The sequence below is a fragment of the Podarcis vaucheri genome, assembly GCF_965113315.1.
Source record: "Podarcis vaucheri genome assembly, chromosome: 6".
Taxonomy (NCBI): domain Eukaryota; kingdom Metazoa; phylum Chordata; class Lepidosauria; order Squamata; family Lacertidae; genus Podarcis; species Podarcis vaucheri.
This window is the reverse complement of record NC_138764.1, coordinates 106503371-106516911: the sequence shown is the minus strand read 5'-3', so window position 1 is coordinate 106516911 and position 13541 is coordinate 106503371. Positions and strand designations below refer to the sequence as shown.

General features: G+C 50.6%; 1 protein-coding gene across 1 annotated transcript; it reads right to left on the bottom strand.

The window, feature by feature from the left end:
* Nucleotides 1–4770: 4770 nt before the first annotated feature.
* Nucleotides 4771–12956, bottom strand: LOC309534329 (WAP four-disulfide core domain protein 2-like). The gene is made up of 4 exons (XM_082226594.1): nucleotides 12785–12956; nucleotides 12318–12467; nucleotides 5893–6045; nucleotides 4771–4964 (listed from the first exon to the last, which is right to left on the bottom strand). Exons 1-3 carry the CDS (start codon nucleotides 12891–12893, stop codon nucleotides 5894–5896), a joined length of 411 nt encoding a protein of 136 aa, XP_082082720.1. The 5' UTR covers nucleotides 12894–12956; the 3' UTR covers nucleotides 4771–4964; nucleotide 5893.
* Nucleotides 12957–13541: the final 585 nt, after the last annotated feature.

Here is a 13541-nt window from a genome sequence, read left to right as displayed (position 1 = left end):
TTTGCAGACGGCCCCCGACCACAGTCCCCTATGCAGCACCTCTGAAGCTTAGGTGAGCCACTGCTGCTGCCAGTCAGTGTTGGTGACAAATAGTGCTACATGGACGGTCCGAGGCAGCTTCCAGCATTCCTACCATATTGATGTAGATTTGGTCTGTTGCTTCCTCTGGATATCTTAGCATATACCAGTGGCACTGCTCCTTCTCTTGATCTGGATACTATACTTCGGGATCAAAAGTAGCGTCCAGGTCAAGGGAAGTGATAGTACCACTCTGATCTGCCTTGGTCAGACCACATCTGGAATATTACGTCCAGTTCTGGGCGCCACAATTTAAGGAGGATATTAACAAGCTGCAAGGTAAGCAGAGGAGGGCGGCCAGGATGACCAAGGGTCTGGAAACCAAGCCTTATGAAGAAAGGTCGAAGGAGTTAGGTTTGTCTGGCCTGCATAAGAGAAGAAGAAGAGTTTGGATTTGATATCCCGCTTTCTCACTCCCCTTCAGGAGTCTCAAAGCGGCTAACATTCTCCTTTCCCTTCCTGCCCCACAAGAAACACTCTGTGAGGTGAGTGGGGCTGAGAGACTTCAGAGAAGTGTGACTGGCCCAAGGTCACCCAGCAGCTGCAGGTGGAGGAGCGGAGACGCGAACCCGGTTCCCCAGATTATGAGTCCACTGCTCTTAACCACTACACCACACTGGCGGCGGAGGAGACTGAGAGGAGATATGATGGTCCTCTTCAAATATCTCAAGGGCTTTCACATGTGAGAGGGAGCAAACTTGTTTTCTTCTGCTCTGGAGGGCAGGACACAAACCAATGGCTTCAAGTTAGAAGAAAGGAGATTCCGACTAAAGCTTGGGAAGAACTTTCTGGTGGTAAGAGCTGTTCAACGGTGGAATGGATTACCTTGGAAGGTGGTGGACTCTCCCTATTGGGAGGTTTTTAAACAGAGGGGATTATAAATCCTCAAGCACCACCAACTTGGTGGTTCCTTTTGACTTACGCAAGTTTCACTTCTTCATTTCCCTAGTGCCGGAAGAGCAGCAAGGGAACAGCTCTGCCCCTTTAGGAAATGGGCAGCGTCCACAGTGCAGCCACCTAGTGGCAGGAAACGGACATTGCCTGAAATGTACTTCATCTGCACAGCTGGTAGTCACTTGGGTTATTTCCACATTTTGCAGAAGAGCGACTGGAGGCGTGTCAGTTAGTGCAATGACAAGCAAAGTGATATTGGCCAGAAACTGTGGCTCAGCTTTCAGAGGAAAGCAGGGTCTGCTGTCCTGCAAGCACTTGCCCTAACTGGCATTGGACTGGGAATTTTGGGTCTAAGGAAGACAGAAGCAAAGTGAAAATGGCTTTGCAAAGTTTCCTGGGCTGCAGGTGAATCCTGTTCCATGATACGGTTTGCAATAAGACTCGCTGCTGGGCCTCCTCCACGAGAGGCCAGGAGGGTGCTGGCTGTGACGCCCCACTTTGCATGGGGGGTAGGAAGTGGATCTTGCTGTTGGGAAGGGTTGCCATAATAATAATAATAATAATAATAATAATAATAATAATAATTTATTTATACCCCGCCCATCTGGTTGGGTTTCCCCAGCCACTCTGGGCGGCTTCCAACAGAATATTAAAATACAGTAGTCTGTTAAACATTAAAATCTTCCCTAAACAGGGCTGCCTTTAGATGTCTTCTAAAAGTCTGATAGTTGTTGACATCTGGTGGGAGGGCATTCCACAGGGAGGGCGCCACTACCGAGAAGGTCCTCTGCCTGGTTCCCTGTAACTTGGCTTCTCGCACTGAGGGAACCGCCAGAAGGCCCTTGGCGCTGGACCTCAGTGTCTGGGCAGAATGATGGGGGTGGAGATGCTCCTTCAGGTCTACTGGGCCAAGGCCATTTAGGGCTTTAAAGGGCTTGCCGTAACTTGAAGAGCAAAAAAGAGGACAGACCAAGCTGCTGCCAGTCCAAGCTGGGGGAAGAGGCATGCGGGGCCGTCACTGCCATGCCCTTTTCCCTGGTTCAGGTTGGCAGCGGCAGTGGTGTGTAGAGGAGCCCAAGTCCAAGCCACCCATGTCTGAGCCTGAGCCGCCCAAGCCTAAGAAACCACTAACTAACTAAATCAATCAATCAATCCCCAAACCTGGACATTTCCCTTAAAATGTAAAAATCCCCCCAGATGGTCATGTTGGACCCCTAAAAGAGGACATGTCTGGGATTTCCCAGATGTATGGCAACCCTACTTCTGGGGGAGCACCATCTTCTCCTTGCTCTGCAGCTTCCCCTCTGAGAGTGACCAGGCTGACCATGCAAGTGGGAACAAATGTGCAGAAAGTCATGCGCAAGGCAGGGGAAGAAGAAAGGTACAGCAAGCCCCCCAGGTGGTTGGCGACCTGTTGGAAGTTTGAGTGCTGAGACAGATATGGACCTCCAGATTCCCAGACTACCCTTCTACCTTTATTTCTATGCTGACCTCTCTCATTGTCACAACTAAACAACAACACCCTGACCATTAGGTCCAGTCGTGGCCGACTCTGGGGTTGCAGCGCTCATCTTGCTTTACTGGCCAAGGGAGCCAGCGTACAGCTTCCGGGTCATGTGGCCAGCAGGACTAAGCCGCTTCTGGCGAATCAGAGCAGAGCACGGAAACACCTTTTACCTTCCCGTCGGAGCAGTACCTATTTATCTACTTGCACTTTGACGTGCTTTCGAAGTGTTAGGTTGGCAGGAGCAGGGACCGAGCAACGGGAGCTCACCCCGTCGTGGGGATTCAAACCGCTGACCTTCTGATCGGCAAGTCCTAGGCTCTGGGGTTTAACCCACAGCGCCACCTGTGTCCCATCACCCAAGTATGTAGGTACGGCAATAAACGGCTTTGTGATTTTCCTACCTGCAAGCATCTCCCTGTTTGTGTGATTGCTGGTTGCCACAAGCAAAAGTCTTCTCTCTAACCGGGATCCACTCCCTTAGTGCTTCCTTGCTGGGTTTCAGCCAGTGACCCAGTGAAGCCCAGCAAACTTGCAAGGAACTACTCATTCCCCCGTCTGCATGCTCCAGATGAGTCCCCGTGCACACACTGGAAGCAGCCCCAGAGAAACATCCCATGAGAGAATGAAATCAGGCCTGCAATTTCAAGAGGAGACACTCAGCCCTAAAGTCTTCCTTCCTGCTTTGAAATTTGGCCCTCCAATTTTGTTTCATGTTGCCTCATTTGCACATAAAGTGAACTGTGGCTTATTAGATGAAGGCCTAGACCTGGCCAGGGGCTTAACTATGGGTTGTTTCCTGCCAACAAGCAACCGTCTGAAGCCATGGTCTGTGATTTGTGGCTTGACAGGCCATCTAGCAGCAGGTGCTTGCCAGGAGATAAAGGCAGGAGGAAAGAAGAGACGGAAAGCAAACTTTGGAAATCCAAGCCATGGTCTGTTTGCTTATCCTGATTTATTTATTTTTTAATGTGTTTGTGGGAGGGGGTGCTATTGTTTTGCTTTTGTTTTTATTATGTTTTGCATGTTTTTATCTTGTATCTTTATGCTGTGAACCAACCTGACATCTATGGGTGAAAGGAAGTATGCAAGTTTAATAAATAAAATAAGTAAATATTCAGGCACAGGTTGTGGTTAAGTCTTGCACTGTCAAACAAAGCGAGTAATTGTCAAGTAATTTAAGCTTTGCAAAAACTGAGCTATTTGGTTAGAACATGGTGCTGACGGCAAGGTTGTCCCCATCTGGGGCAGCTGCGCATTGGACTAGACGATCGGCAGGGTCCCTCCCAATGATATGATTCTTTGAGACCAACCAAAGAAAAGCACTTTGCAAGACGCCTTTGTTAAACCCGGCATCTCATGCTCTGAAGAGTTTCCTTAATCCCATAGCTAGCAGGTGTGATAGGAATTTTGTGGTCTTAGATATATGTTAAATGTTCATAAGTGTACCAACCAAGCATGTACATAGATCAGCACAGGAAGACCGACCTGGAACCATTTTTGATTCCCAAACTGTCCCAAACTGACCAAATGTTTTCTCTGCAAGGTCAAAGGAAAATGGAAAAGCCTCCCCATTGTCTTTTCCTTCACAAATCCTGTCTTAAGGGTATGTCTGTGTTTGAATAGGGTGAGCCTGTGACCTGACTCAGGAACTAAGTATTTATCATTACAAAAGACTGGCCAGGCTCCCCAGGGTATCCAGTCAAGTGAGCATTAACAGGTAATCTGCTAGACAGGAGGTAAACAATGCACTCAGATTTCTTTTGTAGACAGCCCCTTCTGTGATGTAGGTATGATGTGGTGGTCTTGAGCTACAGGGTGGCAATTTAAAATGTCTATATAAGGCCTTGCACGCCATTGTTCTGGGTTCCTCCTCCTTTCCTGCATGTGAGGGGAGCACCCTGTTGCAACAGATCAATAAAGATCAAGCTTCCTAGCTGCTTTGCTTCTCAATATTCTCTGGTTGGCCTCTGTTATTTTCTCCTACCAATCGGGAACCTACATAATGACTCTGTATGGGCTCTTGGATACCCCATAAGGGAAAAGGGGCAGATTTTTGTTTACAACACAGGAAACACAGGGCATGTGTTACTGTGCAGTATGCATTTAGGCACACGATCTGTGTGGCTCTTTTCTTGGCTTGGCTTTCACTGTGAGCCAGGAGGGAGGAATGACAGATGGGAGGAATGGGAGATGGGCCTCTCCTGGGGGGGGAGGTGTGTTCCCCCCCCCCCGAGAAAGGGAGGCGGGTGGTTCAAAGGGCAGAGCAAGCGGCAGCAACAAAGCCACAGGAAACAGGGACTGCTGTGCAAAGTGAGAGTTTTACTGCAAAAGTGGGTGAGGGGGTCCAGCAAACATGGCGGAGGTGGGGAGGCGACCAGGTGTTGAGAGCAGAGCATCAGGGAGACGGTGGTTGTCACTGCCCTCAGGTCGGGGTCTGTGGAGGGTCCCCCACTGCTGCTGCTCCACAAGGTCCCGGACGCTGCATCTGGAGAGGGAAGATGAGAGATGAAGATGGTGAGCTCGGCCTCATGAGTGTCTTTGCAATTATTACCATTTATTTAATTTAGACACTGCCCTCCATCTGAAGATCTCAGGGCATTTCACAACATAAAGGTGGGAAAAGGCGCTGTTGCAAGACCTGTGTTTTGCAGGCACTCCAGAGCTGGGCTGGCAGAATCCAGCCCACGACACTCACCACCCCAGCATCATAAATGTCCCACAGAAATCCTGCTAGTGGGTCAATACCGTGATGCCTAAGTAAACCCTGTGGGGAGCTCATGGCAGGTTATGGGATTTGTGGGATGTGAAACACAAGAGCAGTTCCTAGAGTGAACATGTTTACACATGGGGAGGAATGTTTATCCAGCCAGCAGGTAAACTTCCTGTTTCCTTCTGGGCTGGGACAGACTTCCTCTGCATGTGACTAGAGGGGGCGTGGCCTCACCTGTGAAGGTAACCACAAAAGCACAGGACAGGGCAGCCATCTCTCTCTCTCTTTGACTACATGCATCAAAGAAGCAACATCTGATTAGCCAAAGATGCTCCCTTGGCCTCCAGCCAAGAGAGGACAAAGGGACTGTCTACTTATGAGATAGTTTCTAGGTATATGTTACTTTTCTAAGCTAAGTCTGCCTTCTGGGATCTGATTGTGAATAAAATGATGTGTGAGTAAACCTTTTTATACTTTTGTAGAAGGCTGTGTCGTGTCTTATCTTTTATGAGGGAATAAGGGGAAGATACCAGAACAGTTATTACAGAGGCTTTAGCGAGCCTGAGCAAACGCATCCGCTGTGAGTTTAAAAAGGGGGATGTTACTCTGCTAAATTGTGAAACTTGTTAACACAATTTGGAAAGGCTATAATCAGACAATATATCCTCTCCTGCATCCCTGAACATTCCCACAACGGGGTCACCTCAGAATTCAGGAGTGGAACAAGCCAATTTGCCGCAGCCGTTTTGACAGCATTTCTTGTCCCCCGGGCAGTTCGAATCCACTTCGCACGCATTGTGGCAGGCGCCCAGCATGGAGATCCCGATGGAAAGGCTGGGGCAAGTGCCTGGCTTATCTGCAAGGGGAGAAGAGCAGAGAGTGAGCAAGCAGGGACATCTGGGGCCCCAGGGGAAAATGGAAGGCAAGGACAGAGGAAGCATCTGCCGCCGCCCGTCTGGCAGTGGGTCTCCTCCTCCAGGACAGCCCAGGCTTTTCACTGCTTGTGGACAGGCGGGTGAAGGCAAGGAAGAGCATGTTTGGAGTGGAACCACAGAAGGATCCTGCAAAGCAGAAGACCAAGGAAGGGTGGAAGGAAGGGGAGGAAGAAGGAGATGGAGCTTCAGAGTCACACAGAACACCAGAAGAGCCTGACGGCTGGATCAGGCCAGTGACCCTTCTAGTCCAGGATCCTGTTCTCCCAGTGGAAAACCAGATGCCTATTGTGGGGAACCAGTAAGAAGTGGAAGCAGCAGCAGTTGCCTTAAAGGGGAAGCCTCTGCTGCAGACAGACGGCTGCCACCCCAAGCACACTTTCTAGCACTGGACAAGACTTACCTCTGAGGTTGGACACAGGAAGCCTTTGAAGCTCACACCACTTCCTTTTCCACACTGCACTTTTCATAGAGTCGTAGAGTTGGAAGGGACCCAAAGGATCACCCAGTACAACCCCCTATAATGTAGGATTCTCAACTAGATCACAGATCATTTGTACAGAATGGTATGCAATTGGACGCACAATAACATTGTCTAAAGCAGCAGCTACTCTCTGTGTTGTCTGTTCACACAGGTGGGCACCCTTACAAACTAGTGTGCAACAGTGTTCTCTGTTCCCCTCCCCTCAATTACTGTTTCCTTAAATTTGTTTCCTATTTTTTATTTTAATGGTGGGTGTTCCAAGGGTTCTGGATATACAGACCCAAACCCTTGGGGCCCAGCCCAAGGTCTTTGGGCACATGAGTTGAACCATCAAATGGTGCCCCCTGCCAGGGAAAAAAGGCTGAGTGAAGATCTAAGTTGGAAACAAGAGTGTGGGTTTGGTGGGGGTCAAATCAACCTTCAATCTGGGAATCAAAGGCTGCTGCAAGGGGGGGGAGGGCCCACTGAAGGATGCTGGGCGGTGCAAACCCCAGGCGGCGCCAGAAGGCAGCCCCCGCCCTTTCCTCCCAAGGGGTGGGGGGAGAAGAAGAAGAAGAAGAAGAGTTTGGATTTGATATCCCGCCTTTCACTCCCTTTAAGGAGTCTCAAAGCGGCTAACATTCTCCTTTCCCTTCCTCCCCCACAACAAACACTCTGTGAGGTGAGTGGGGCTGAGAGACTTCAGAGAAGTGTGACTGGCCCAAGGTCACCCAGCAGCTGCATGTGGAGGAGCGGAGACGCGAACCCGGTTCCCCAGATAACGAGACTACCGCTCTTAACCACTACACCATACTGGCACCATACTGGGGAGAGCGTCAGTGCCACCTGTTCACCCAAAGGCCACTGTAGAGGCAGCGGTGGGGGAGGTGACAGCCCTCTTTCCAAGAAGTGCACCAGGAGTGTGACACAGCTGTTGCTATCACCAGATCAAGAGCAGGCGCTGGCAGTGATGCATTCATCAGAGGCTAGATCTCCTGCCACATGGCTCATGCTGCCTGAGATACTTGCCTCACAGTAGATGCGATAGATAGATAGATGATAGATAGATAGATGATAGATAGATGATAGATGATAGACGATAGATAGATAGATATAGATAGATAGATAGATAGATAGATAGATAGATGATAGATGATAGATAGATAGATATAGATAGATGATAGATACAGTGCTTTTTTCTGGGGGGATGTGGGGGGGGACGATGCATACCCCTAAACATTTTGTGAATCTAACTTTGACTTCATTGAGGGGAGGTATTTCAATATTAATAGGAAAATGAGAGCAGCTAAACATTTTTTAGGTGCTCTCCTGAGAAATCTCTATGTGGGACAAGAAGCTACAGTTAGAACTGGATATGGAACAACTGACTGGTTCCAAATTGGGAAAGGAGTACGGCAAGGCTGTATATTGTCTCCCTGCTTATTTAACTTATATGCAGAATTCATCATGCGAAAGGCTGGGCTGGATGAATTCCTAGCCGGAATTAAGATCGCCGGAAGAAATATCAACAACCTCAGATATGCAGATGACACAACACTGATGGCAGAAAGTGGAAGAATTAAAGAACTTTTTAATGAAGGTGAAAGAGGAGAACGCAAAATATGGTCTGAAGCTCAACATCAAAAAAACGAAGATCATGGCCACTGGGCCCATCACCTCCTGGCAAATAGAAGGGGAAGAAATGGAGATAGTGAGAGATTTTACTTTCTTGGGCTCCATGATCAGTGCAGATGGTGACAGCAGTCATGAAATTAAAAGACACCTGCTTCTTGGGAGAAAAGCAATGAGAAACCTAGACAGCATCTTAAAAAACAGAGACATCACCTTGCCAACAAAGGTCCATATAGTTAAAGCTAGTGATGTATGGAAGTGGGAGCTGGACCTTAAAGAAGGCTGATAGCTGATGAACTGATGCTTTTGAATTCTGGTGCTGGAGGAGACTCTTGAGAGTCCCATGGACTGCAAGAAGATCCAACCTCTCCATTCTGAAGGAAATCAGCCCTGAGTGCTCACTGGAAGGACAGATCCTGAAGCTGAGGCTCCAAGACTTTGGTCACCTCATGAGAAGAGAAGACTCCCTGGAAAAGACCCTGATGTTGGGAAAGATGAAGGGGACGACCAAGTATGAGATGGTTGGACAGTGTTCTCAAAGCTACCTGCGTGAGTTTGACCAAACTGTGGTAGGCAGTGGAAGACAGGAGGGCCTGGCGTGCTCTGGTTCATGGAGTCATGAAGAGTTGGACACAACTAAACGACTAAACAACAAAACATATTTTTTTTTGGGGGGAGCACTGGATAGATAGATAGATAGATAGATAGATAGATAGATAGATGATAGATAGATAGATGATAGATAGATAGATAGATAGATAGATAGATAGATAGATATAGATAGATATAGATAGATGATAGATAGATAGATGATAGATATATATTCGTCTACAGAGATAGCAAGGTTGCTGCACTGCTATTGTACTTATTTCATAGAATCCTGGAATTATACAGTTGGACGGGACCCTCCCCCCAAAAAAAATCCAGGGATCATAGCTAAAGCATTTCATTCAAAGACATGTTAAACACTGGAAGCGGAAAGCACAGCCCTGCAAAGTTTGTCAGTCTGCTGCAGTCGAAGGTGACCTCAGAAAGCTCCATGCAGGCCATGAGCTCTTGAGAAGGGACAAAATGAGTTAAATAGTGCAGACCCCTGGGGTCCCTTCCAAATTACAATTCTATGATTCTAAGGACAACATGGGGATGATGTTGCAGGCACAGGACCCCAAAACGGCACCTGCACCCAGCAGTGGGTGCACCTGATCGTACGGTTTGTACACGCCCTGAGTCAACACTAAGTTCTTGCCTGTATGAGACGCTCATTAAAGGATTTCAACAGGGAAAGAAGCACTATATTAAGCACCATATTAAGTATTTCCTGGAACTGCAGCTGGTTGCGAAAGAGAAATGCCTCGGCGACGAGGCAGGAGTACCTTCTCCGAATGGGGAACGTCGGCCCCGCAGAGACGAAAAGGAGATTCTCTTAAGAAGCAAAGTTCTCCGCATCTCTATCAGCCTAGATGGGGCACCATCTCACCTCCGAAGGCCAGCCCAGCCCACGGGGTTGGCAGGCTTAGCCTGGCATTTAACAGCATCATGAAAACGCAGAACTGAAAGTGCCCAAACAGAGGAGTCCCCACTGCTTTGTGGAGAAGCTCAGCTGAAGACTTGGGCAACTTTCCAAGGGGAGCCTGGAAGTGTTTTGGGGCTACCCAGGGGATCCCTGCATGAGCTCTTCTTGCCGTTTCTCACTTCTCCAATGCCACCGCTTGTGCCTCCTGCCCGCCCCATCCTGCCCCCCACCAGAGAACCAAGAAAAATCCACAGCCACTTCTCCTGTGGTGGAGGCTGCCTCCAGAAGCCTCTGCCACAATCATACGACCCCAGCAAGCCAGGCTTCAGAAGGGGTGGGGTGCGCTTTGAACCTGAACATTTTGCCTCAGGCAGCAAAATGGGCCATCCCAGAGCCTAGGACTTGCTGATCAGAAGGTCAGCGGTTCAAATCCCTGCGTCGGAGTGAGCTCCCGTTACTCGGTCCCAGCTCCTGCCAACCTAGCAGTTTAAAAGCACGTCAAAGTGCAAGTAGATAAATATGTACCGCTCCGGCGGGAAGGTAAACGGTGTTTCCGTGCGCTGCTCTGGTTCACCAGAAGCGGCTTAGTCATGCTGGCCACATGACCCGGAAGCTGTATGCCAGTGGCGTAGCGTGGGTTGTCAGCACCCGGGGCAAGGCAAGTAATTTGCGCCCCCTAACCCGTGGATTTGCGCCCCCTAACCTGTGGATTTGCGCACCCTAACCCTAACCCTCAGATGTTGCGCCCGGTGCGGCCGGCCCCCCCTGCACCCCCCACGCTACGCCACTGCTGTACGCTGGCTCCCTTGGCCAGTAAAGCAAGATGAGCGCCGCAACCCCAGAGTCGGCCATGACTGGACCTAATGCTCAGGGGTCCCTTTACCTTTTCCTTGCTTCCAAAAAGCCACCAGGAATTCCCGTGAAGGCCTCCCTAACCGGAGGAGGGCAGAGGGTGAGCAGGCACCTTTGTACCCCATCCTGCCCCACTAGCGCATGGGGCTCCAGTCACTTAAGGAACGTGGTTACTCTTTGCAGACTGGAGTGGCAGGACATTTCTGCCCTGCAGGGCGCTGGGCTAGATGGTGGGAATGGCACATCCAAACTGTTATGCAAGGGTTAATGCCGTAGCACAGAATCCTATGATGTTAACACCACTGTTGGGTCAGTGGTCAAAGGCAGAGAGCGCGATTTAATTGTGAGAGCAGCAGGTGTTATTTTGATGCTGCTGTGTGTCTGTAAATATTTGCCAGTCTCATATATGAATTCATGTAAATATGTTTCAGAATACCAAGTAAAAGTAAAGTGTTATTTTCAAACAAAGTGTCTTGGTAGTCTTTTCTGGGAGAGAAAAGGAGAACTATTAAATAGGGCCAAATGACCCCAGGCAATTTCCGCATAAAGGTAAAGGTAAAGGTACCCCTGCCCGTACGGGCCAGTCTTGCCAGACTCTAGGGTTGTGCGCCCATCTCACTCAAGAGGCCGGGGGCCAGCGCTGTCCGAAGACACTTCCGGGTCACGTGGCCAGCGTGACATCGCTGCACTGGCGAACCAGAGCCGCACACGGAAACGCCGTTTACCTTCCCGCTTGTAAGCGGTCCCTATTTATCTACTTGCACCCGGGGTGCTTTCGAACTGCTAGGTTGGCAGGCGCTGGGACCGAACGACGGGAGCGCACCCCGCCGCAGGATTCGAAACCGCCAACCTTTCGATCGGCAAGCCCTAGGTGCTGAGGCTTTTACCCACAGCGCCACCTGCGTCCCTAATTTCCGCATAACTGTGTACAATTACCGATGACCCCCGGGGTCCCTTCCAGCCCTCCCAGCTCTGCAATTCTATCATTCCACAAAGATGATGCTTGTCTCCTGCTTGTGCAGGATCCTGCTTGTCACAGAGAGGCTTCAGGCTGGATCCTGCACAGCTCTCTCATCCTCCTACCAAGAAGCTTAGAATCACAGAACCATAAAGTCGGTACCCCTGAAGGTCCTCTAGTCCAGCCCCCTGCAATGCAGGAATCTCAGCTAAAATATCCAACCCCTGTTTAAATGCCACCTCCCTCCTTTATGCCAAAACCCCAAACGCTGCTCTTTGCAAAGACGTTCCACACATCAGGAGACCCCAGGCCTCACCTGCATACCTTGTATGCCCAACTTATGACCTGACCATTCTGCATCCATTCAGAGGGGCAGGGGCTTCCATAACAGGCAGCCCACCCCCCACTCATAGCATCTGGCACCATGGTGCTGAAGCTGAGGCCTAAGATTATAAGAGGAGCTGCTGGATCAGGCCAGTGGCTCATGGAGTCCAGCCTCCAGTTCTCACAGTGGCCCATGGAAAATTTGCACGCAGGATCCGGGCAACAGAGCCCTCTCCCCTCCGTGGAGAGAGAGCGGAAGCATCCTGGTTAGTAGCCATGGATAGCCCTCTCCTCTGCTGAGTTATCCAAACCTATTTTTAAAGCCTTCCAAGTCGGTGCCCATCAGGGTCCCCTGTGGCAGTGAGTTCCACAGTTCAACCTTGTGCTGCCTAGCTGAGACTGGCTCCTGGGGGGCAGGAGGATTGCAGTGGGGGCGCAGGAGGGCCAGCGTTACCATTTGGGAGATGGCAAGAGGCCCCGCAGCCCGTCCGGCAGCACTTCTCGACGCCCTCGCAGCTGGCATCAGACTGGCACTCTTCCGTGCAGTTACTGCTGGCACTCTCCATCTCCGTATCTGGGCATGTGCCCCCTTTGACTGCGGCAACTAGAAAATGCAAAGAGAAGACAGTGTTGCCTTGAGGGGTGCCACCTGGCCTCTTCCTGGGGGCCCTTGATGTGGCCGCAGGGAGTTCTCCTGCCCTTGGGGTGGCAAGCTGGCATCAATGCCCATGGCAGGCATTGCAGCAAAAGCCTTTTCTGGGAGGGTGGAGAGCAGCTGCCCTGGGCTCCCTCCCAGGTACCCACTGCAGGTAAGAGAGGCAAGAGAGTTTCCTTGCCGAAGGAGAGTCAGCCGGGCCAGGTCTCTTCATCCAACTGGGCCAGGAGACAAGGGCTTTTCTCTTCTTCTTGTCTCACACCCACCTGTAATGTTCTGTTTGAGCAGCTCTATCCGCAGAATTGAGGCTGTGAGAAGCCCCACCAGGGAGACGAGGATGAAGAGGTGGAAGCAGCTGCTATTCCTGGGCGTCATGGTGCTGTTCCTCACAGAGAAGATGTTGTGGTCTCTGGCTGCTGCAGGCCAAGCTTTAAGCTCTCTCAGGTGTGGCTGGAGGAGGGGGAGGGAGGTGGGGAGGGGGAAGAGAGGCTCCTGGGTGATGGACAGAGAACAAGTGGAGCCCAGCTCCCTCCTCCTTCCATTGCACAATCAGATCAGATCAAGTAACGCAGCTGGCCCTGGTGTGAACCAGGAAGCGGCAGGCTCAGGGAGCCATAAGAGAAGATTCTGAGAGTCTTTGCTCAGCTGGCTAGGGACCCCTCTGTCTCTCCACCAACTCCTGGTCTCCTTGCAGCATGCAGGTGCTGAAGATGCTCAAACAAGCCCCTGTTCTTCCCAGAGGAGAAGTGCAAGTTGGACCAGCATCCCGAAGGCCAAGGGCATTGGGCCATCGAGCAAAAGCCCTCCACCAAAATCTCATTTCCCCACCTGAGCCTGCAAGGGGCTCTCAGGAGACCTGCCAGGGCAGGTGGAGCTTGCCATCGAATGTGGTGCCACAGGGAAAGGTTCGGAGGAAGAGAGGCTGGCTGCTGGCACTGCAGAGGTCCAGGAGCACATGAGGCAGAGAAGGCAGCAGAGTGGCAGAGACTCTGCCCTTTTTCAGGGTGTACCCAGATCTTCTTG

Bases quoted from the DNA above. Each gene is read 5' to 3' on its own strand.
- LOC309534329 (XM_082226594.1), bottom strand. From the start codon at position 12,893: ATGACGCCCAGGAATAGCAGCTGCTTCCACCTCTTCATCCTCGTCTCC. The intron at 12,468-12,784 runs GTGGGTGTGAGA...TGCATTTTCTAG, and splicing joins GCTCAAACAGAACATTACAG to TTGCCGCAGTCAAAGGGGGC. The intron at 6,046-12,317 runs GTAACGCTGGCC...CTCCCCTTGCAG, and splicing joins CTCTTGCCATCTCCCAAATG to ATAAGCCAGGCACTTGCCCC.